Here is a 25064-nt window from a genome sequence, read left to right as displayed (position 1 = left end):
ACAAAACTTTCTGAAATACTGCCAAGTGTCGTCGTTCACATACATGACAAGGGTTGCATGGACGAGACTGTTATGAAGGTATGGATTAATAGAGTGTGGGAAAGAAGGGAAGGTGCTTCACTGAAGAAGAGTTCTCTTCTTCTGCTAGATCAGTTTAGTAGTCATTTGAAAAAACCTATAAAAGAGAAACTGAAACAGAGAAATATAGATCTTGCTGTTATTCCGGGAGGACTTACTTCACAACTGCAACCTCTTGATGTCTCGATAAATAAATCATTTAAAGTGTATGTGAGAGAGGAATGGAACAAATGGGTGATGAATTCACTCTGAAGGGAGCTTTAAAACGACCTACAATCAATCAAGTGTGTCAGTGGATAAAACAGTCATGGTCTAGAGTGAGAGAAGACATTGTTGTTAAATCTTTCAAGAAGTGCAGCATAAGCAATGCTCTAGATGGCACTGAAGACCATCTCATATATGAAGAGGACAACAGTGGCGAGGAAAAGGAAGAGGAAGAAGAAGAAAGTTTGGATTGTGATTTTCAGGGATTTTAAAGATCAGTTCGGTTTTATAAACTTAACTTTTTTTTTAGTCTGGCTTTGCAATCTAACAATAAAAATAATAAAAATGTTACTCTTTTCAAAACACTGTTTACAATATTCTGTTTACTTTCGTTTACTTTCTCTCATCTTAACACTGACCCCATGTTCTCGATCCTAGGGAGCTTCCCTCCTTAATCCCTCAGTAGTCACACTTACTTGTATCTTCCCATCTCTTTTGCTGGATAAAGGAGAGCATGATTTTGAAAGCCAACATTTGTTACCTTTCATTTTTGTATGTACCTACTGCCTCTTCACTGAAGCATAATTCCATTTTCTACCCTGGGTGTTAAAAATTTTTTTTAAAAAAAATGTATGCCTCTTCATTAACGATCAAGCAATTTGTTATTTTGTCCTATAATAGCTGGTATGTCACTGCCTTCCTCTGATCTGAGAAGCAGTTCAGCCAGCTAATTGGAAGATGACAACCAATGCAACCTACAATCCATATCACAACACACCTCTAATTTTCTCAGTCCCTGAAGCACTGCCAAAGGCTAAAGTGCAAGCCACAATAAGAGACAGAAACTATCCTAAAAGCACCACTGACCCAGGCATCAACCTTTGGATTCTAAAACTAAGTAACTTTTCACATCACAAAAACTGGTACATAATGCAAAGTGTCATACTTCTGGATAATAACACATAAGTAGACAACTTTAATGTCAAAACATTCGAAACTAGTGCACAGATGACAGTCTTACACTTGTAAACTTCTGTACTTTATGTTTGTAAATGCTGATGAAAAACCCGGAAACCTTCTTTCCGTATTCAAGAAAGTAACAAACGGGACCGTGAAGAGCTATAGGCCACATTCTTCCAGTCCCATAATTTCAATTATGTATCAACTAAGAACAAAGCACATAATTAATTACCATCGTTGGATCCTTGTTATGAAGTTCCCATGCCAGTGTCCATGAAGCTCCACCTGGATACCCTGTATGATGAAAATAAGCTCTCTTCTGCCACTCATTTCCTGGCAGTGCAATATCTTTGCTGTTTATAACAACAACATGATCACCACAGTCATCTGAAAGGGAAGACATAAGCATAAATTCTGTTCCAATGAAAAGTTTGTGGAAGGTGCAATCTAATTTATTTACATATCAACTTTAAAAGTTCCAACAAAATTGTAATTATATACAGAACAATTATTAATAATAAAACTGACCAAATGAGGGTGTAGTGGGTAAACATCACAACCTGCCCACTCCTTTTCCCTCTTTCCGCAGGTAGGAAGATACAAATATAGAGTTTGTTACTGTAAATTATAATAGCATAGTATCCCTGATATAATTATTTATGTGAAGCAAACTGAGGACTTATTCTTATGTACATAGTCTACATAAGATGCCCTCTTTTCCTCTTCCATCCTCCCTCTTCAATTCCTACACTGACATATTACTGTCACACTAAATTTCTTTTAAAAAATGAGAATCATGAAACGTGAGATCATGGTAACTAGAGCTCCAATCCATTTCACATTTAGAATACAACTGCAGCTTGTGGATACATTCTGTTGCTTTAAAGCTCCCATTTGACTCACTGTTTCTGTCATGATCAGAAATGGATTTAATTAAAATTTTGTTTCATAACTTAAAATTTTTACATTAATTAAGTTCTTGTACCAAAGCAGCTTTTGGTTCTATAGAGTTCAGGTAAATTGTCCGCTTCTGGTAAAAAAATCATCTCTTCAATTTACATAACTTTTTCCACCTCATTTCATTCGTCATAAGGTGGCAGGTTTTGGTTCCAAAACAGTTTCATAATAAATTGCTAACCTAATCATTGCAGTTCATTGATGTCTGCCTGGGATCCTATGTTAAGCAAGACAGGTGTTTCATTGTGGCCTGCTGCCTCTTCAGGCCACCGGTGACATCATGCGGGAGCTGCAGGCAAACAATTCAATAACAACATAAGCACACCACAATGTTGTCAACCGCACCTCCTGCAGCCACCAAGGTAACACAGGGTGCCAGCTTCACTACTAACAGTGTGATAGTTGCTGCAATTAGTGTTGCCACTGTGGACACCAACTATCCATCCAAAGGTCATATGCCCACTGATCATTGTGGCAGAACTCTTCCGCTGGGTGGCTATAAAGGATGCCACCCGGCCGATCAGAACCGATTCGCATCTGGGGTCACTCCACGAAATGTTCAAGTCTTCACTCTCCATTTTTCATCAGAGTTTTCCACATTGGACCCAAAACCAGTCGCACCTGTGGCCCATAAGCGTGCAAATCACATCACTCTCTGATTATGCCAAACATGTCCACGGCCTGCCCAAGGGAGCCACCCCTGCAGACTGTCCGCAGCAGCCATGCTGCCTCCGATCGGCTACAAGCTTCCGCCTCACTAGGACCTTCTCCATGACCATCCTCAAGCCATACTACTATCCACAAATACGGTCATACCAACACCGCCTTTGTAAGACCTCTCACAATACAATATCAGTGACTATCGATGCATCAGAACTTAGTGGTGCACATGCAAGTCCAAATGACTTGTTTTATTGTATTTGGTTTTTGAGTATAAATGAAGCTAATGTATTCTTGCTACCTGGGGTGCATTAATTAGTGTGGCTCTCTTGGCCATGGAACAGCAATAAGCACACACATGTAAGTATTAACACAAGCCAATTTGTGCTGTAGATTTGCTGGAAACTTTACTACATTCAAACTTTGCGGTACACAAGAATCCCTAAAAATTCTGAATTGTTCCTAATATTTAGGTAAAATCAATAACTTCCCAATCAAGAGTAAATATCCAGAACTAAATTTTTACTCTGCATGCCAGGAAGTTTCAAGTGTAAATGTGACTGTTCTCCTCAGTCAGCCTATAATATAAGTGATCTTTTTCGGAAAAAACTAATGAAGCAATCAATGTAAATCTCTTTGCATGCTATAAATTGATTCATGGTTATAATAGAGGGAAACATTCCACATAGGAAAAATATATCTAAAAACAAAGATGATGTGACTTACCAAATGAAAGTGCTGGCAGGTCGACAGACACACAAACATACACACAAAATTCAAGCTTTCGCAACAAACTGTTGCCTCATCAGGAAAGAGGGAAGGAGAGGGAAAGACGAAAGGAAGTGGGTTTTAAGGGAGAGGATAAGGAGTCATTCCAATCCCGGGATCAGAAAGACTTACCTTAGGGGGAAAAAAGGACGGATATACACTCGCGCGCACACACACACACACACACACACACACACACACACACACACACACACATCCATCCACACATATACAGACATAAGCAGACATATTTAAAGACCAAATTAAATATGTCTGCTTGTGTCTGTATATGTGTGGATGGATATATGTGTGTGTGTGTGTGTGTGTGTGTGTGTGTGTGTGTGTGTGTGTGTGTGCGCGCGCGCGCGCGCGCGCCCGAGTGTATACCCGTCCTTTTTTCCCCCTAGGTAAGTCTTTCCGCTCCCGGGATTGGAATGACTCCTTATCCTCTCCCTTAAAACCCACTTCCTTTCGTCTTTCCCTCTCCTTCCCTCTTTCCTGATGAGGCAACAGTTTGTTGCGAAAGCTTGAATTTTGTGTGTATGTTTGTGTGTCTGTCGACCTCCCAGCACTTTCATTTGGTAAGTCACATCATCTTTGTTTATATATATAGGGAAACATTCCACGTGGGAAAAATTTATCAAAAAACAAAGATGATGTGACTTACCAAACGAAAGCGCTGGCAGGTCGAAAGACACACAAACAAACACAAACATACACACAAAATTCAAGCTTTCGCAACAAACTGTTGCCTCATCAGGAAAGAGGGAAGGAGAGGGAAAGACGAAAGGAAGTGGGTTTTAAAGGAGAGGGTAAGGAGTCATTCCAATCCCGGGAGCGGAAAGACTTACCTTAGGGGGAAAAGAGGACGGGTATTCACTCGCACAGACACACATATCCATCCACACATATACAGACACAAGCAGACATATTTAAAGACAAAGAGTTTGGGCAGAGATGTCAGTCGAGGCGGAAGTGCAGAGGCAAAGATGATGTTGAATGACAGGTGAGGTATGAGTGGCGGCAACTTGAAATTAGCGGAGATTGAGGCCTGGTGGGTAACGGGAAGAGAGGATATATTGAAGAGCAAGTTCCCATCTCCGGAGTTCGGATAGGTTGGTGTTGGTGGGAAGTATCCAGATAACCCGGATGGTGTAACACTGTGCCAAGATGTGCTGGCTGTGCACCAAGGCATGTTTAGCCACAGGGTGATCCTCATTACCAACAAACACTGTCTGCCTGTGTCCATTCATGCGAATGGACAGTTTGTTGCTGGTCATTCCCACATAGAAAGCTTCACAGTGTAGGCAGGTCAGTTGGTAAATCACGTGGGTGCTTTCACACGTGGCTCTGCCTTTGATCGTGTACACCTTCCGGGTTACAGGACTGGAGTAGGTGGTGGTGGGAGGGTGCATGGGACAGGTTTTACATCGGGGGCGGTTACAAGGGTAGGAGCCAGAGGGTAGGGAAGGTGGTTTGGGGATTTCATAGGGATGAACTAAGAGGTTACGAAGGTTAGGTGCACGGCGGAAAGACACTCTTGGTGGAGCGGAGAGGATTTCATGAAGGATGGATCTCATTTCAGGGCAGGATTTGAGGAAGTCGTATCCCTGCTGGAGAGCCACATTCAGAGTCTCATCCAGTCCCGGAAAGTATCCTGTCACAAGTGGGGCACTTTTGGGGTTCTTATGTGGGAGGTTCTGGGTTTGAGGAGATGAGGAAGTGACTCTGGTTATTTGCTTCTGTACCAGGTCGGGAGAGTAGTTGCGGGATGCGAAAGCTGTTTTCAGGTTGTTGGTGTAATGGTTCAGGGGTTCCGGACTGGAGCAGATTCGTTTGCCACGAAGACCTAGGCTGTAGGGAAGGGACCGTTTGATGTGGAATGGGCATTCCTTCAGGAAATGGTGGACAGTTAAAAGTTGGGTGCAATGTGCACAAAGTGGTGGGGGAGCACCACTTAACAAATGGCGATGGATATTCAAATATATTTTTCCCGTGTGGAATGTTTCCCTCCATCATTAAGCTCCCTATCTGAGGATTTACAGTTGCTCTATCCAGAACAACGCATGTCCGTGATGGAAGTCCTGTGATCTGCAAATCCATTCTGAAATAAAAAAATAAAAAAAAAAAAAAAAACAATCAATTTTCTTAATCTATAGGGTATTGCAGAGTTCGTTGTAATTTGACAAATAAATAAAACAATGGATGTTGAAATAAAGATGTTTCGTTGTGTTTTTTGGGCATTTTCTTGTAATAACTAATGAATAAATTAAAATTTTAATAAAATAGCCTATTACTACTTGTGGACATGCCTAAGGAGTAATTCAGCCAAATTTCACAACGCTGTCTTCATTAGTGTGTCTGCAGTCCATTCTGTCAGCTTGAAATAAACTGTATCTCAAGCTGATAGAATGGATTGCAGACACACTAATAAGATAGCTTTCTGAAATTTGGCTGAATTATTCCTCAGGCATATCCACAAGCAGTGATGAGCTATTTTTTATTTTAATTTATTTTTTAGTTATTGCAAAAGAGACAAAAAACACAACAAAACTACATCTTTGTTCCAAATTCTGATATTTTATTTTGTCAAATTTCTAAAATGTGTGCTATTATTATGCGCACAATACCCTATAGATTAAGAAAATTGTTTGTTTTTGGATTTCACATGAGATTTCCAGACTGCAGAACTTCTGTCATGGACACACCTCATTTTGGACAGAAACTTTAACTGCCTGGATGGTGGGGCTTAATCATGACTAAATTTCTTTAAAACAAATCAGAAAATCTTGTCCAAGAACATTAAGTGTTAAAAACAAGGTCTTTAAAAACAGAGAATAAGCTCAAATTGCTCAATACGAGTACAATTTTGGCCATACCATTTTGAAAGAATTATTCTGGCTTCCACTTGAATTGAGTAACAGAATTTATGAAACATGTATCTACCCAAGAAACCCTCTTAAGGCCATTTCTATCTGCAAATGATAAATCCATACAAAAAAGTAATGTAGACATTAACAACTTCTTGTTGAGCATCAACCAATGAAAGTGATTTTTTTTCGGGTGCAAAAACAACTAGGGTCATATGCGCCCACATCAAAACTACAGAGCATGAAGACAGAGAGGAGTTAAAAATGACCACACGTCAATGCCAATCGATGAAGGAGAAGACAGCTAAAAACAGGGACGTCGAGAAAGGTCTATAAAATACACCATAGATAAACAGAGGTGCAGAAATAAAAATTAAATGGCCTTCACCATATTGCTACAATGGATAAAAAGTAAAACACAGTTGACAGCCCACACGTCATTTGCTAAAATGACCGATAACTCAAGATGACAAACCCAAGCAGGAACGTAAACAGTTAAAAAATGGGCATTCCTTCAGGAAATGGTGGACGGTTAAAAGTTGGGTGCAATGTGCACAAAGTGGTGGGGGAGCACCACTTAACAAATGGCGATGGCTACAAAGGCAGTGCCCAATATGCAACCTAATTAAAATGATCTCCTCACAGTGGCAAGGCCAAGAGGAGGTCACATCCAAATCATTGCGAGAGGATTAATAACCTGGACCTTCTAGAATGAAATTTTCACTCTGCAGCGGAGTGTGCGCTGATATGAAACTTCCTGGCAGATTAAAGCTGTGTGCCGGACCGAGACTCGAACTCGGGACCTTTGCCTTTCGCGGACAAGTGCTCTACCAACTGGGCTACCCAAGCACGACTCACGTCCCGTCCTCACAGCTTCACTTCTGCCAGTACCTCGTCTCCTACCTTCCAAACTTTACAGAAGCTCTCCTGCGAACCAGGAGAGCTTCTGTAAAGTTTGGAAGGTAGGAGACGAGGTACTGGCAGAAGTGAAGCTGTGAGGACGGGGTGTGAGTCGTGCTTGGGTAGTTCAGTTGGTAGAGCACTTGCCCGCGAAAGGCAAAGGTCCCGAGTTCGAGTCTCGGTCTGGCACACAGTTTTAATCTGCCAGGAAGTTTCAACCTGGACCTTATTCCCATGAATGGAGGACCAACAGCGATGCCAAGATGACACCACCTCCTGACAGACGGCAACACAGATATCATCGGAGGGATAATAGGAACTAGTGGGCTGAGGAACGAGACTGCAGCCTCAGCAGCAGTGTCGGCAGCCTTGTTTCCTGGCAGACTAACATGACCAGAAACTCATATAAACATCACTGTGGCTCCATCACGAGTGAACAAGTGACAATTTTCCTGGACACGTTGCACTAAGGATTGGGCAGTGTACAGCGTACAGAGGCTTTGAAGGGCGCTGAGAGATTCTGAGCAGAGGACACAACTGAAAAGCCTGTGTCGCCGGATGTAATCCGTGGCCTGATACGGGGCAAAGAGCTCTGCTGTAAATACTGAGCCGTGTGCCAGAAGCTGATACTGAAAAAAGTCAGGGCCAATGATGAAGCCACACCCGACACCATGGTCAGTCCGAGAGCCATCAGTGTACACGAAGGTACTACAGCAAAGTTCCATGTGAAGATCGTGAAACCAAAGGTGACAGAGCGAGTCCTTAAAAGGTGAGTGAAGGCCAAGGTGAACACGGGCCGCCACGCAAAGACTAGGTGGTGCAGGGTTCACACCCACCAGGAAAGTTGCACGTAGCGTGAAGTTAAGCTGCTGGAGCAAGAGCCGAAAGCGAACTCCAGGAAGTAACAGAGAAGAGGGACGTGCCCCATACTGGCAATCAGAGGAGCCATCAAAGGAGGAGGCATAGATGGCTTAAGAGGGACGGACATGGAGATGCATAAACAAAGCACCCATAGCCTAGTTTCGAACAGACAAGGGACCAGAACAGACGGAGGAGGGTAGTTCGATCTGCACCCCAGGAAGTACCATTGAGGACACTTAGAACACTGAGGGACGTGTACAATGGCTGCCAGGTAAGACATGTGGAAGGACTGAGAGAGTTTCCTATCAAGCATGAGTCCCAGGAATTTCATAGTTTCAATGAACGGAAGAGCAACAGGCTCAAGATGTGAAGATGGTGGGAGAAACCAATTGCGCTCTCAAAAAACAAATGATTTTGTCAGTGGAAAAACGAAAACCACTGTCAATGCTCCATGAGTAAAGACAATCGAGTCATCACTGACTGCAATAGAGGGCTAAATTATCAACAAAAAGGGAGCCAGAGATGCCCAGCAGGAGACAGGCCATTATATGGTTAATGGTGATAGCAGAGAGGATGACGCTCAGTGTGGAACCCTGAAGCACAGCGTTTTGCCTGGTGTCCAACAAGGCAGAACCCACATTGACCTTGAAAATGCAGTCTTTTAAAAATTCCTCAAGGCAGGTAGCCATGGAAGCCCCAAATGTAGAGAGTACAGAGGATACCAGTCCTCCAACAGGTCTTGTAGGCTTTCTTCAAATCAGAAAACACAGCCACAGTCTGGGATATCCGCAGAAAACCATTCATGATATGGGTGGAAAAACTGACGAGATGGTCAACTGCAGAATGGTGCGCTTGAAGCCACACTTTACAATGTTGTTGGTAAATTGCGAGAATCAAGCCACCATACCAGCCAGGTACGAATCATACATTTCATCACCTTGCAAACACAGTTGGTAAGAGAAATGGGGCAGTAGCTAGAGAGAAGTTGTTTGTCCTTACTGGGCTTAGGTATGGGTATGACAGTGGCTTCATGCCAGCATCTGGGAAACGTGTCCTCTGCCCAGATGCAGTTGTATGTGTTAAGGAGAAAGTGCTCACCCACCAGAGAAAGGTGCTGCAACATCTGAATGTGAACAGCATCTGGCCCTGGGGCAGAGGATCAGGATGAAGTGAGAGCACAATCTAGCTCCCTCATAGTACAGGCAGCATCGTAGCACCCGTGATTCTGAGAAAAGAAGGGTATCGGCTGAGCCTCCTCCACTTATTTCCGATGGAGGAAGGCAGGGTGATAAAGGGAAGAGCTTAAAATTTCCGCAAAATGGCAGCCCAAGCTCCAGAATGAGATTTTCACTCTGCAGCGGAGTATGCGCTGATATGAAACTGCCTGGCAGATTAAAACTGGAAAAGCCCAATTTGTTCATGAGGACACAATTTTGTTTCCTGAAGGTACAGTACAAACGGACACTGTGATTCTAAAACCAACCATAAATCCTATTTGTTGGATCGAAGGCCACAAACGTTATATTGGAGGAGAGTCATGATGAGGAAAAAATGAAGGGGTGTCACCTCGGCAGCTGACAAGAGCCAGCTGGCGAAGACTCACTGCTACAGGGCACAGAGGCAGGAGGATCCTGCTCCATGAGGTCCACAAAAGCATCGGCTGTCTTGTGCAGTTGGCCTGCAGAGTCCCACGCAGAAAAAAGGTCGGTGGTGTGCACTGGTGACGTGGAGGCCAGCCAGGCAAAGGTATCACATGGCGACACCACCGAAGAGGAGCTTTGAGTCTATGAAGGAGAAGACCGTTTGCCTTTGTTGGACTTCACTGAGCCTTTCTGGTTAGCAGAGGAAGACTCACGTGTTGGTTGGCTGGAGGGAGGCAGGAAGTCTTCACGGGAGTATTCCTTCTGTCCTTTCTGGCCTGCCAGTTGTGTAGCTGGTGACTTCACACCGTGAGACGAGAGTTTGATGGCTTGTTGCACAGCTGGACGAGGGGATGGCAATGCTACCGTGACACTGAACGATTTCGCAACCTCGGAGCTGAATTTGAGGTCACACGTCTGCTTGGCTGTGCCCTTCATGGAGCAATACATAGCAAGAACAGTACTGTAAGCACAAATGGAAGAATGCAAGGTTTGTGACTAGCCAATAACTAGTGAGTGACCATGTAAGGAACTTTTTCCTTTACCCCCATCTCCTGGACAGTTTGCTCATCTAGATACACGGGACAATATCGAGAGGCGGCAGCATCATCGGCATTGCAGTTGATACAGTGCAGAGAAGGAAGCGGACAATCACCCTAGAGCGCATCCCTACCACAGGTTGCACATTTAGCCGGACGTCAACAAGACATTCGAGGCAGGAGGGGTTCGAAAGTTAACTGTCTTCTTTAAGAAAGAGGTTTATTACAATTCAGTGAGAAAGTAGGTGCTTGTAGAGCATGTCACGCTATTAGCATCTCCAAGAGGGAAGAATACAATACTCTGCAATCCAATGAATGATTGTCGGTAAACCTCCATCTCTGATTTTATCACTGTGGTCGTTTTGCAAGCTGCAAGTTGGAGAAAGTAATGTGTAACACATCTTTTCACAGAACATATGGTCTTGAAATTTCACAGTAAATGACTTTATGGTGCATTAAGTTTCTCCTGTAACATCTATCAATAGAGGTCATTGAGCACTTCTATAACATTCTCGTTCAAACTATACAATACCGTGACAAAAGGCACCACTCTTCGTGGATATATGCGCTCGCTCGCTCGCTCGCTCTCTCTCTCTCTCTCTCTCTCTCTCTCTCTCTCTCTCTCTCTCTCTCTCTCCCACTTCCTATTAATAAAACTTGGTAAGGGTCCCAGACTGGTGAGCAATACTCAGTAATCAATTAGAGAAGTGTGTTGTAAACCACCACTTTTTTGGATGGATTACATTTCCTCAAGATTCTTCCAAACAATCTCAGCCAAGCGTATGCTTTTCCTAAAATTAATCTGATGTGGTCATTCCATTTTAGGTTACTCCTAGATACTTTACAGCAGTTACTATTTTCAGTGATTTGTCACCAACAGTTGTATTTCTTTGCTTATTTAGGCTGAACATGTTATTTTCATTTACGTTCAGGGCAACTGCCACCATGTAAAAATCATCAATCATCTGCAGGTATTCCTGTAACTTACTATAGTCTACTGGCATTTTTTCCTTCCTGCAGACACCTGCACTGTCTGTGATTAGCGTCATGGAGTTTCTAATGTTATCCATTTACTCATTCATATACAGGGTGTTACAAAAAGGTACAGCCAAACTTTCAGGAAACATTCCTCACACACAAAGAAAGAAAATATTTTATGTGGACATGTGTCCGGAAACGCTTACTTTCCATGTTAGAGCTCATTTTATTACTTCTCTTCAAATCACATTAATCATGGAATGGAAACACACAGCAAGAGAACGTACCAGTGTGACTTCAAACACTTTGTTACAGGAAATGTTCAAAATGTCCTCTGTTAGCAAGGATACATGCATCCACCCTCCATCGCATGGAATCCCTGATGCACTGATGCAGCCCTGGAGAATGGCGTATTGTATCACAGCCGGCCATAATACGAGCACGAAGAGTCTCTACATTTGGTACCGGGGTTGCGTAGACAAGAGCTTTCAAATGCCCCCATAAATTAAAGTCAAGAGGGTTGACGTCAGGAGAGCGTGGAGGCCATGGAATTGGTCCGCCTCTACCAATCCATCGGTCACCAAATCTGTTGTTGAGAAGCGTACGAACACTTCGACTGAAATGTGCAGGAGCTCCATTGTGCATGAACCACATGTGTCGTACTTGTAAAGGCACATGTTCTAGCAGCACAGGTAGAGTATCCCGTATGAAATCATGATAACGTGCTCCATTGAGCGTAGGTGGAAGAACAAACTAAAATGGGCTCTAACATGGAAATTAAGCGTTTTCAGACACATGCCCACATAACATCTTTTCTTTCTTTGTGTGTGAGGAATGTTTCCTGAAAGTTTGGCCGTACCTTTTTGTAACACCCTGTATATACAGGGTGTTTCACAATTCATGTTACACACTTCTAGATGTTCGAGATGGGACTTAGTAGCTCATTTTACACAGAATCCCATGTCCAGAAACAGTTCGTTTCCATGATACAAGAAAAACAAGAGCTACTGAATCAAACACTAGATGTTTGTTACATAGTTCGCCTGTTATCATAGGATACCCACATTCACAAATGGCATTAAGACACAATGTCCACTTTTTCCATCTGCCTTGTTTTCATGCTTCCTGGTGATGTTTCAGCTGACATTAGGTGACTTGCACTGCAGTAACAGGATGCCTGAGTAAATGTTCGCAGAGTACACCGATATGTTGTTAATTTATGGTGAAGCTTGCTGCAATGGAATATAAGCTCATCTGTACCATGAGTACAATCCAAATTGTATGACTCCATCTCATCCCATGTTAGCCAAAGTAGAACAATGGCTGCAGGAAAGTGGAAATTTAACAAGCGACAGAAGAACTGTGGTGCTCCAAGAAAGCGGTGCATTGTAGTAATGGAAGAGGAAGTGCTTCATCAAGTGGAAGAGAACCCATCAACAAGCACTTAAGCCACTGTTTGTGACTTGCATGTGTCTCAATCATCTGCTGGCATGTTTTGCAAGAACAGCAACTCCACACGTATCATCTCCACAAGGTACATGCCGTGCTCCCAGTGGATTTTGTGCCACATGTCAATTTCTGTACTTGGTTTTCACACCACTGTGTGGATTTTCCTCAGTTTCCAAGGCAAAGTTTGTACACCGATAAAGCACATTTCAACAGGGAAAGTGTTCTGAACACTCGAAATAGCCACATTTGGGATTAAGAAAAACCCAAACCCACATGTATATGAAGATTTCAGCACACCTTCAGCATCAATGTCTGGGCAGGTATCTGCAATGGTCATGTGACTGGGCCATACATCCTTCCTCCCCACTTAACAAGTGTGATGTACTTGATATTCCTGCAACAAGTGCTCGCAGAATTTTTGGAAGATGTTCTATTGGACATTTCAGCATGATGGCATGGCAGTACATTTTTCGGTTCACATCCAAAACCACCTGAACATTGTCTACAGGGACAGGTGGAATGACTGAGGTGGACCACATGTTTGGCCACCAAGACTCCCAGATTTAATCCCTTGGTACTTTTTCTTGTGAGGTCACATGAAGAGTCTTGTTTATGCGACCCCTGTCTAATCTGAGGAAGAACTGGTTGCACAGATTATGGCTGTGGCAGAAGTGATTAACCATACACTATGCATGTTGGGCAGAGTTTATGTGAACTTATTGCGCAGATACACTGTGCGCTCTGAACCTGGCGGTTGTCCTATCGAACAGCTGGTGTAGAATCACAGTGAATAGAAGTGAAATCTACACATCTTTTTTTCCTTGTAACATGGAAACTAACTGTTTCCAGACATGGTTTCCTAAGTGAAACTTCATTTATTAAGTCCCCTCTGCAACCTCTTAGAAGTGTGTAACATTAACTGTAAAAGAACCTGTATATTGTAAACCAAAAGAACTCTATCGTGCTTGTTTTGGGTATTCCTTAAATTCTTTACATCTGTTGAGCTGAGTTTCCCAGGACCTGTGTTTGTTGGATTAATGTTTATTTTTATAGAGAAGATTTTCTCATTGGTCAAAAATGTCATAATGTGAGAGCACATAATATATTCCATAATGCTATAACACATAGAGCTACACAGGGTATTTCGGTAAGAGCATGCAATAATGTAACAGGATATAGAGAATGGTCTGCTGAATAATTTAAGGTAGGGAATGTGGGACTGGAGAAGCCATGTTAGGGAGATATGGAAGGAAACTTGTCAACCATTTTGTCTAGCATTACTGTTTTCCAGCTTATTTACAACTAACATGCATACAAGTTTACATCTACTGTGCTGTTTATTTGCATGTACATTCTTTAGTTCCTACAAGGAGACAATGAGAATGAGCCTAATTACTACGAAATCATGAGCCAGGTTTTGTTTACTTTACTTGTCCATCTCTGTTGTATCGTGTTTACGTTGTTCCATGCAGAACAACTATGACTCAATGACAGACCCGTTCATTACTCTTTGCTACTCACAGAAAACTTACAATACAATACGATGGAGGAGTACCGGTACAGTTTCACAGAACTCACTGGCAAGCACCTTGCGCATGGGGAAGTATGTTGTAATGCTCTTGCTGCTGAAAGGCCGTACAGGATATGATTTCCTAACAGGCATTATCCATCTTGATAAGTGTTTATTTCTCTTGATCGATGGGGAGACTGGTTCACTGGAAAGAAGAAAAGAGGGACCAGGCAACATGAGGACCATTTACACTTGGGTCAATCCATTTCAAATCACCCAGACAATGTGGCTCAACACTTTGTATTTTTCTGAAATTTTTTATCATGTGTTTCCTATAGATTGTCACAAAACACTGCTGGAAAAAAAATCATAAGCGATACTTTTTTCTGTCAGACATTTTTAAATTGTTAGTTGGGCAAATTTTAATGGAAAATGAAGTTTGCAGAAAGTTTAATTGCCAAGTTATTTTAAAAGATATCAGAATAATTGAAAAACCAGTGGGTTTGGTACGAAATGAATTTCAGGTACACATTTTTAAAAAAATTTCTATCTTGTACGAGAATCAGTCAAACACTTTCTGCAAAGATTCGCAAAAAATGATTACTTGTTACTTTTTAAGACCATAAATTTTTATGAAGGAAGAGAGAATCACTAATAATATGTTATTTCTGTGTATATTACTTACTTAATTAGCTGCAGTATAAGTTTTAGTTGTAAGAATGCACTCCTGTTTTTCTAGATCTTTTCAAAAATGGCCGAAAACCTTTTAACTTGAATTTTCACAGGTCAGTTGGGTCATTCCATGTCAGTTCAACCAGGGGCTCCAGCTCATAGTCTCAGATTTGACTGAAATTCAGTACACTAATTCTACCATGTGTGGAACACTCGTGTACACAGTATTAGTTTCCCCTGCCAATTAGTTCCAGAATTATGACTTGTGAAAGAAGGTGGTGTGACCCGGAAATTGCAACCCACATCTGGCAATCTATCTTCAGACCCAACTTCAGGTCTTAATAACTTTGGAACTTTTCTGCACAGTCCAGTGAAATTTTTACAACCCAGTAACATCCATTTAGAGAACACACTCCATGAATCAAAACACCAACAACATAATTCTGAGGGAAAATAAAAAATTCCAAAATGTGATTTAAAAAATGTAATACGTTAAAAGGTACATATTGTAGGCGCCCTCTATGCCAAATATAATTCACTCAAAAAGGGTATAAATTTTTTTGTGGTAAGCTTAATGTGGCCTAAACACACACAGAACTCATCATGCCCATATCAGTTACACAAACAAGAGTTACATGCACACAAAAATAAAAAAATTTCAAAAATTACCTGAAAAACATGGATTTTCGAAGGGTGGTAGCACAATAGGGACAAGTAGTATCCAAGCCAAATTTCACACACTGCATAAGTAGACCATAATGATATATATCTAAAACTTTCAGCATGTTATTGCAAGACATTTGTGTACAATGGAAGTTGACAGATGTATTCGGTGATGTGGCCATTGTTCCACAACACAATTTTGTAAAAACATATCGTAAACTGTTCTGCCTCTTCTTATCCTCTCCCACAACTGTTTAATCACCAAGCAACAACATATCGACAGGTTAACACAACCTATCATTAATGTTTACTGCACCTTAACTGCTAAAAACCAGTTGATTGTTCTTCGAACAGAAATTTTTGCAAGATTTTCCTATTAGTATAAAGAACATTCTGTAAAATTTCCACTTGTTTTCATTCAGTCACTTTTTAGAAACTGAGCTGTGAAAATTGACGTTAAAAGGTTTTTGGACATTTTTGAAAAGCTCTAGAAAAAACAGAAGTGCATTCTCAGGACTAAAACTTGTACTGCAGGTATTATGTAAGTAATCAACAAAGAAACAATGTATTATTAGTGAGTCTCCCTTCCTTCGTAAAAAAATTTATGGTCTTGAAAAGTAAGAACTGATAAATTTTTTCCGACTCTTTACAGAAAGAGTTTGCCTGACTCTCTTACATGATAGAAAAATTAGAAAAATGTATGCCTGAAGTTCATTTCATGCTCAACACACTGGTTTTTGAATTATTCTGATATCTTTCAAAATTAACTTAGCAATTAAACTTTCCGCAAACCTCATTTTCCATCTTAAAATGTCTGCCAGAAAAAACTACGGCTTATAAAGTTTTTCAAGCAGTGTTTTGTGATTGTCTACATATACGGTACACATGATTTCTAAAAAATCAGAAAAATAAAAAATGTTAGCAACAAATTTTATTTATATTGGGTGATCTGAAATGGATTGACCCACACTCGACTTTGAAGAGGAGGTGCTGGAACGTGCAGTACTCGTTGTATTGCACGTGAAATGGGCACTGCACGTACTAGCCTGTGGCAAGTATTCTAAGAACAATAATTATACCCATATCACCCACAACGAGTCGATGCAATGTGACTGACTTCGCACCATGGGTCACATTGTGGCAGTGGTTGCTCCAACAATGGACTGATCGACCACATTTCCTCCAAATTGTGCTCTTTACTGATGAGGTCTTATTTGATAGTGGTGGTATTTTGAACAGCAGGAATAGCTATGTTTGGCATGAGGAAAACCCTCATGCTGCAGTAGAGCCACACCATCAAGTACATTTTGATGTGAACGTCTGGGCTGGCATTGTAGTTAACAATCTCACTGGGCCTTATCTTCTACTGGGCCATCTGAATGGCCACCTGTACTTGAGGTTTGTGCAAAAGAGTTCTACCTGAGTTGTTGGACAATGCATCCTTCACTGTACATGCGACGATGTGGATACAACACGATAGTGCAATGCCTCACTTCAGTGTGGATGTTCGCACCCATCTCAATACTGTATTTCTTGGTCATTAGATTGGAAGGGGAGGCCCTATTCCATGGCCTGCAAGGTCACCTGACCTGAATCCTTTTAATTATTTCCTATAGGGATATCTTAAGTCATTTGTGTACAAGATCCCAGAGGATACGGAGATGGAATTAGTTGCCAGAATTGTAGCTGCCTGTGATGCAATTTTAAACACACCAGGGATATTTGTCAGGGTGCGTCAGAATCTTGTTTGCTGATGTCATGCTTGCATTGAGGCTGATGGCCATCAATTTCAGCACATTTTGTAAGATACAGTACACATGGTATGTGCATTGTGTCAATGATGCTATTTGAACTTAACGGTAACTAATATAAAGAAAAAAGTACGCAGTAATGTGATTTTATTCCAATTATCTTCTTAAGCTGGCTTCTCTAACCCCAGGTTCCTACCTCAAACTGTTCAGTAGAACATCATCTATGTTCTGTTAAATTTTTGCATGCTCTTTCAGAAACACCCTGCATAATTAAGTGCATCTGTCCAATGGCCTTTTCCAAAATGGTTAATGACATACACTTCTCTCCAACCACTTGGCACCCTCTGTTGCTCCAGAAACTATGACAGACTGCTGCTAGAAGGGAACCAAGTTCTTTTGCATGATCTCTGTAGAATCCTGCACATATCTGCTTCACATGTCTTTCGACTATCAAGCGATTTTAGTTACTTTTTTATTTGAATCTCAATATCTTCCATTGTGGCATTCGTGAGATGATTGAAAGGAGGCAGCCTATTACCATCTTCCCTGGAGAAACTTTCAGAAGATCAAATTCATTATTTTGGCCTTCTATCTGTCATATTCTGCTTCACTGGTACATTATTTTGATCCACTGACAGACTCTGAGGACCAAAATTTCTTAGCAGTTTTGACTTAACAGTCAAATTTGTTATAAGTTGATAGTGCATCAAAAATACATAACATTTGTGTGGTTCTTGACATCTGCATGATCCTCAACCATGTGAAGCCAGCAGAACTAACTGCTTTGTTAGACACTGTTGATACATTATGATTACATTCTCCCTCAAGTCTCTCCAGGCTCTTCAAGCTCTGACCATAACTTTTTTTTTTTTAATTCACTGTTGTACTCTGCCTTCATTGTGTTCCTTTCCACAAGAATCAAACATTCCAACACACCAACAGCAAGTAGGCAAAACTGGAAGCTTCCTTCTTCTGGTTATTTTTATATCTATCACTTACACTTAACTCTATTACAGCCCAATATCATTTACAAACATTTTGACTGAGATTCAGCAGCAGCTTTTACCTCAACTGATTGATGTATAACTTCACTTGTTCCACACTTGTGAAGGCACTCTTTCATGATGATATTTACAGAACATGATGTGTGACTGAATGAATACGTTAATCCAGAGTAGTGTCCAAGTAATGAAATAAAAGATTAAACCAAAAACAGTAGTTCAAAATTCCCATAGTTTGGTCTTTCATTCTGGTATACACATCTGTACGACATAACGACTTCTCATTACAAAACAACACTAAAATTACTTACTCATAGGATGATATATTGGCTTATTCAGACCACAAAGATATTTTTTGATCATCTGGGCAGATTCAAATGGGTTCTGCCATGTAGCATCAAAAACATGCCACACACGTGCAAATGTGGCCCACTGCTGTAAATGTAAGAAAAAAACCAGTTTATTCACCTTTAATTTTCTATTTGGACTGTATTTAAAAGTACTGTTTTCATTACCTTGGTGACTTTTTAAAATTTAGGTTGTATTATCAAGAAATAATGTTATGCCTAATGTTCTGTGTTCTGGAGTGGCAGATATTTACATAGTGTGTTCATTTAAAGGTGTTTAAAATTTTCCACATTTACTGTTTGGAAAAATATAAGTACTTTGAACATTTTACAGTTAGTGTTATAAAGATCTGTTAATGGTAATTAATAATTGGCTTTTGATTATGTGTACTGGAGCAGGAAAGGAAATTTAGAAGTTAACACCTATGACTGTGGTTAAAAATCTGAAAAACTAGAAGTTAACAAAGAAGTGAACATTGTCCATGAAAGCTTGCATTATACAAATACCTTTTATCATTACTATTACACTATGTTATACAGCTTCTAATTAGAAGAAAACTGTACACATCATCTTTCTCAAATATTTATAGGGAGAGAATCAAATATTAGTATTCTTAGAACACCAGTAAGTACATAAAAAACCCATCATGGCTGAAAAGGAATATCCCATGTCAACTACTGCGAATACACATGTCAATGGAAAAATGTCTGAAGCCTTTTTATCTATGAGCTGAGAAGGAGATTAAAATATCTGTACTATAACCAACATCACATAACTACTGAAAGTAAAAGTCTTCTGACTTGTTAGGCCATGTCATTTCTATAACACAACGTTCCTTGAACCAACTCAAATTAATCAGCACAATACACAGTATTCATCATGTGGGTAATTCCCCCCCCCCTCCCCCCATTTTTAAGAGTCACTGTTTCAAATAAATATACGCTGATGAAAAACAGCTGTTGCTAGACTTGCACTTCCACAAAGAGATCTGTGATGAGAAACTGTTTCATTTGGGGTCAACCAATGCTTCAATCCGTGACATAACAACAATGTGGTGTGTGACGTCATAAATTGGAGATGTGTTTGAAAATTGACATGCAAGTATAGAGCACTCTGAAGGATGTGTCACTTGAGGTTGCACACTCTTGCAGTAAATATCAAGATCAGGAAAGTTACTGGGCTTGTTGTTATTTGTAAAAAGTTGCTGCTTGTGTTAGTTGTATGATGGATCCAGTACTACAGTTTAAGAGCCTTATTTTGACAGGCTAGATGCGTGATACACTAAGCACAGTAACTTTCAAAGAAAAGTGTGGTATATTGACAGCACATATTAAATGTAAAAAATGCGAAAACTACAGTGGCTCCTTCTCGTAGCAGTGATGGTTTTATGTGGTGCTGTTAAGAGGACAACTTGGAAAGATCATTTCGGTAGGGAATCTGCTTCGAAAAAATAAGGGCAGGTGTACTAGCAATGTTGTTTATTTGACTATTCTCTTTCTTATTGCACATCTGAGTTGTTTTGTGCCCATGAAACAAATGTCATCTTGATTGGTTGGCTATGGAAGAGTGGGACATTTTACATTTCTAAGTATTTCCCAATGGGTGTGGTTTATTTGGAAAGGAGTGTTTCAAATTTTTTTTTTTTTTTTTTTTTTTTTTTTTAACACAATTTCAGTTTGCCTGGTATTTGGTGTAGGAAAATGAATATTGGGCACTGGCTGAAAGTTTATCGTTTTTAAGGGGCAGAGAGTATTCAATTTTTATGTTGCTGTCTGTCTACTGCCTGTTTTGTTTTTTGTTTTTCACTAGTCAAGGTCTTTTTTTTTTTTTTTTTTTATGACCGAGTTTTTTTTTTTTTTTTTTTTTTTTTATGACCGAGTTTTTTAAGTACTATTAAGATGGGTGATTCCATGAAAAGCAGCAATATATAATAGCAGTGTCCTACACAGAAATTTCCATTTTACCAGTTGGCAGCAATAGGTTAAAGATGGCTACCCATCAGCTAATTTGTGTATGCTGAATTAGTAAATCTTCAAGTGGTACAACTTCATACCTGTGGTGTGATACACAGAAAGTGGTTCTAGTTTCTGAAAATAGCAAGTATAAATATACTCAGCATGCATATTTTATTAACACATTTATAACTTATAACCATATAATTTTGAGTTCAATTACACAAAATCAGCTGTCCTGCAACTGACAAAAATAACGTTACGATTCAAACTTCATCCCGGGAAAAATGTTCAAAATGAGGGTTGCTCTCTTTCGTAAGATAGGAGTGGAACTATTGACATATGACTGCTATGGTTCAATTGTGTGTTCACTATAGTTATATATGTCTTAATTTCACTTTTGTCCCACATCTGACACCATATTCATATCAACATATGGAAAGGATACTAATTTTACTTAAATAATGCTATAAGAGTATGAATTTACTACTTTCTATCCATATTTAGCTTGAGCCACAGGCAAATAATTTAATTTAAGATGTTCATAGGTCTAATTTGGTTTATATTTTGACAGAAACAGCATATCAACCAAAACAAATGTCCACAAATGCAGCCAGGATGAGAAAAATGAGAAGTCATAACAAAGAAAAAATCCACAGATTTAGAAAAAAGAAAATAAAAGCATACATTAAATTAAAAAACATTAAAAAGAATACCGATGTCCTCAGACATTCACCAAGGCTTTACCAAAACCTACCCGGGCACTTTCCACAACCCTTAGAAAAAGATAGCTCTACTTGAAGGACTGGCAAAGAAAACTGGCCAGGCTCTTGCACATGTAATGCACAAGAAAATGTCCACTTACTAAAATAAAGATTATTTCCAAATTGCCAAGTTCTTCTTCTGTATGATATTGTATACACGTGTTCAGCGATGATAGACTGTATGTGTGATTGGAAAGAAACAAATTTTGCAGGAATATTATCTGAGAATGTTTTTACGAGAGACCATCCAGATCTGTATGGAAGAATGTATAGTCTGTCTGTAAACTCAAGAGCGAGCAGTGCTTCTGGTGGGGGAAGTGTCCTTTCCCGGAAGAATCCTGCCACTGGCCTACAGGGCCACCCAAAATCAGTTGCCCATTACCTGTCTCGTGGTGTAGTTCGGCGTGCAGTGACATACGTCATTTCTGTTCATGGGATCTTAGTTGCCAGTGTCAGTCAGTTGGCTTTGTGTACTCACTGATATATTTCAGTACCCGAAAGTGATAGACAATCGCCCTGCATTGCAAGAAAATGTGCAGAATACGAAGAAGAGGAAGTATTTGCGGAGTAACAAGCGTTCGATCGTCTCTAACGTTATTACAGCGTGTGTTAAAGAGGCGACCCACAAAGAACTGTTGGCTAATATTACCAGTCCCAATCAAAGGACTGCAGTTAATGCAAACGTCAGCCTCACCACAATAGGGCACATAAGGGAGGAACGCGAAAACAAGGTGCATGGTTTACTGGAATCGCCGCGAATAAAAACTAATAATTTAGGGAGGAAACTCATCGTTATAGACAGTTTCACAAAATCAGTCATTCGACAAACGATGGAAACCAAAAAATAGTGCCCATATTACGGAAATTACTTCCCGCCATTAAACATTGGCAGAAAGATGTTTTACACAAGACATTGCGTGAAATGGGATTTAACTGGAAATACTTTTTAGACATGTTTACAAAGACAGTGCGAATGGAACTAATACAACACACGAAATTATAGATTTCTGGTTACTTTTTAAACACTCTTCGTGTTACAAGAATTTTTAAGTTTTAATGCAGCCCTTCAAAGAAAACTTCTGCCTTTTAGTAGAAACACAAAGTAAGAACAAGCCTTAAATTCTACAGATTAATTGCACTATATCTGGTTCGTCTTACGAATAGAGGAACATACATTCACATGAATAGGCATTCGGTTCTATGTTTGCAGTAAAATCCTGACTTCCGTTCTTATGTTAATTACTTACTCTATAATGTTTTGTTTCGAAGAAGCTATCGTCTTTTGTTTCCCTTATACTCTTAACGCATTTGTCCAAAAATAAACGCAGCCAGGACGTATCTGTACACGGCATCGCCACAGATTTAAAGCGCGCGCCGTGGCGGGGACTGTACTACGTTGTGAAACAGCCTGTAGAAGCGTCCTGTGACGTAGCAGGGTAGGCAGAGTGGGGACTCGCTCGCTCGCTTCGCTCGCTCGCTCGCTCGCTCGCTCTTCAGTTTACTGACAGACTATAGCACAGATTTACATATAGGCTTTTCAAGTTTTGCTTCTTAGTATCATAGAATGTTCAACTTTTGAAGTGTATTCATCCAGGCCAATGCAAGTGTGAGATTCCTGAGAATTTCATTTTGAAGTTGAAGAGTTGGCAATATCACTTCAGTGATGACTACTGGAATTTTTACTTGAGTGATACTGCTTTAAGTTCTAATTGTTGGCAAAATAAATGATCCACATGCAGTTCCTGGAGTAAACTTGTGGCGTCGAGTGAGCCTGAAATGCAATAAAACGGGGAAAAGAAGATACTGAGAGGTCTCAGGTCCTCTGTAAGGAAGGGTATCTGGGAGAATTGTCTGAATGGCTCATAGAACAATTCTCTAAAATGCTGCATCACGTGAACATTAAAGGCATTCAGCATACAGACTCTGACAGGGATAAAAGAATACAAAGTGAGAAGGTAGGTTCTGCTATGTCATACTCTTGCGAGTATCAAAATGAGATTCAAGGTGCACGGTAATCTAGAAGAAATGTTCTTTTATTACTGCAGTTACATTCTACAAGGGAAAATGTAAAACTTATTTGATACCATATTTTCAAATACTCCTCAGAAGGACAAAGAAACAATATTTGTCTCTATGAATAAACTGTATGATACAATTTGCCAAAATAAATTTGAAGCTGATTCTTAAGAGGTGGTAGTGAGGGCCCATCCTCAGAATTAAAAAAAATGATTCACAGTTACACTTCTTGATTTTTTGTTTGCAAAGCATTCCAAGAAATTTACGTGGAAATATTTTGCCACTTCACATGGAAAAGGTGTTGCAGATAGAGTGGGTAGCAATGGAAAGCATCTTGTACGAAGGTGTTGCAGATAGAGTGGGTGGAAATGCAAAGCATCTTGTACGCCAGAAGAGCATGGCCCAAGGAATGGAAGCAACCATTGTTCAGTCTGCCAAGAATTTCTACAAACTTGCACCTGAAGTTTTCAAAAATACTACCATACTCTGTATGGATCAGGATATGTTAAGCTAAACACTGAACAAGAGAAACCTTGGAAAAACATTCCTGAAATTCCAGGAATATCACAGTCTCATGTGACTGAAATAGATGAAGTAGTAACAATTTGTACAAATAGTACCTTAGATGATGATGCAAGTTTCCCTTCCATGCACAATCAATATGACAATTGGTCTGTTGGAGATTGGGTAACTGAGTCATAAAATGGACAAAAATATCCTGGACAGATCCATAAAACTGACTCCGAGGGATCAACATAACAGTTATGCACAAAGCTGGCCCAGGTACCTTCAAATGGCCAGTTCTCCCTGACAGCATTTATTACAATGATATTGAAATTCTGAAGAAGATTACAATGCTACAAATTGTAAACAAGCATGGACATTACTGTTTTACAGAATACATTTAATTGTCACTGTTTTATATTATCTGCTTTCATTTCATATTAAACTGAACCTAACATCCTTAAAAAAATTTACTTTTAAATGTAGCTTTCTGTTTATGTTGGAATCTTTATTAAATATATCTGTTAAGACAAGTGACATTGTTTTCAAAATGGCTCTGAGCACTATGGGACTTAACATCTATGGTCATCAGTCCCCTAGAACTTAGAACTAATTAAACCTAACTAACCTAAGGACAGCACACAACACCCAGCCATCACGAGGCAGAGAAAATCCCTGACCCCGCCGGGAATCGAACCCGGGAACCTGGGCGTGGGAAGCGAGAACGCTACCGCACGACCACGAGATGCGGGCAACATTGTTTTCAAAACTGTATTCTACAACTTCCTTCCTCACTAGATCACACACAAGTTCCATAAGCAATACATATGTAGTATTGAAATACAGTTAACATTTCATAACATTAATACTTGTTCCTTAGGTCATGAATATGATATTTCGCAATGATGTGGTGTGTGTCAGTTTAACGTAAGTTTTCTTTACAAAATACCTTTCTTCAGTTACTTCTTCACCTCTAAAAATTCGTCCTTCGAGTAGGAGTTGTCAGTCAGAAATTCTTT

At 40.2% G+C, this 25064-nt stretch overlaps 1 protein-coding gene across 5 annotated transcripts in view; it reads right to left on the bottom strand.

Annotated features, from left to right (window-relative positions):
• Nucleotides 1-25064, bottom strand: part of LOC124798227 (39S ribosomal protein L13, mitochondrial-like) — a 42101-nt gene that overhangs the window by 6151 nt on the left and 10886 nt on the right. For all 5 annotated transcript variants that reach the window (XM_047261542.1, XM_047261539.1, XM_047261538.1 and 2 more), the window contains 2 exons: nucleotides 18773-18896; nucleotides 1475-1629 (listed from right to left, as the gene is read on the bottom strand). In XM_047261542.1, the coding sequence (XP_047117498.1) occupies nucleotides 1475-1629; nucleotides 18773-18896 (279 nt within the window). The remainder of the gene's footprint in view (nucleotides 1-1474; nucleotides 1630-18772; nucleotides 18897-25064) is intronic.

The sequence above is a fragment of the Schistocerca piceifrons genome, chromosome 5 (assembly GCF_021461385.2).
Source record: "Schistocerca piceifrons isolate TAMUIC-IGC-003096 chromosome 5, iqSchPice1.1, whole genome shotgun sequence".
Taxonomy (NCBI): Eukaryota; Metazoa; Arthropoda; class Insecta; order Orthoptera; family Acrididae; genus Schistocerca; species Schistocerca piceifrons.
The sequence above is the reverse complement of the archived record's forward strand: the minus strand, read 5'-3'. Positions and strand labels throughout refer to the sequence as shown.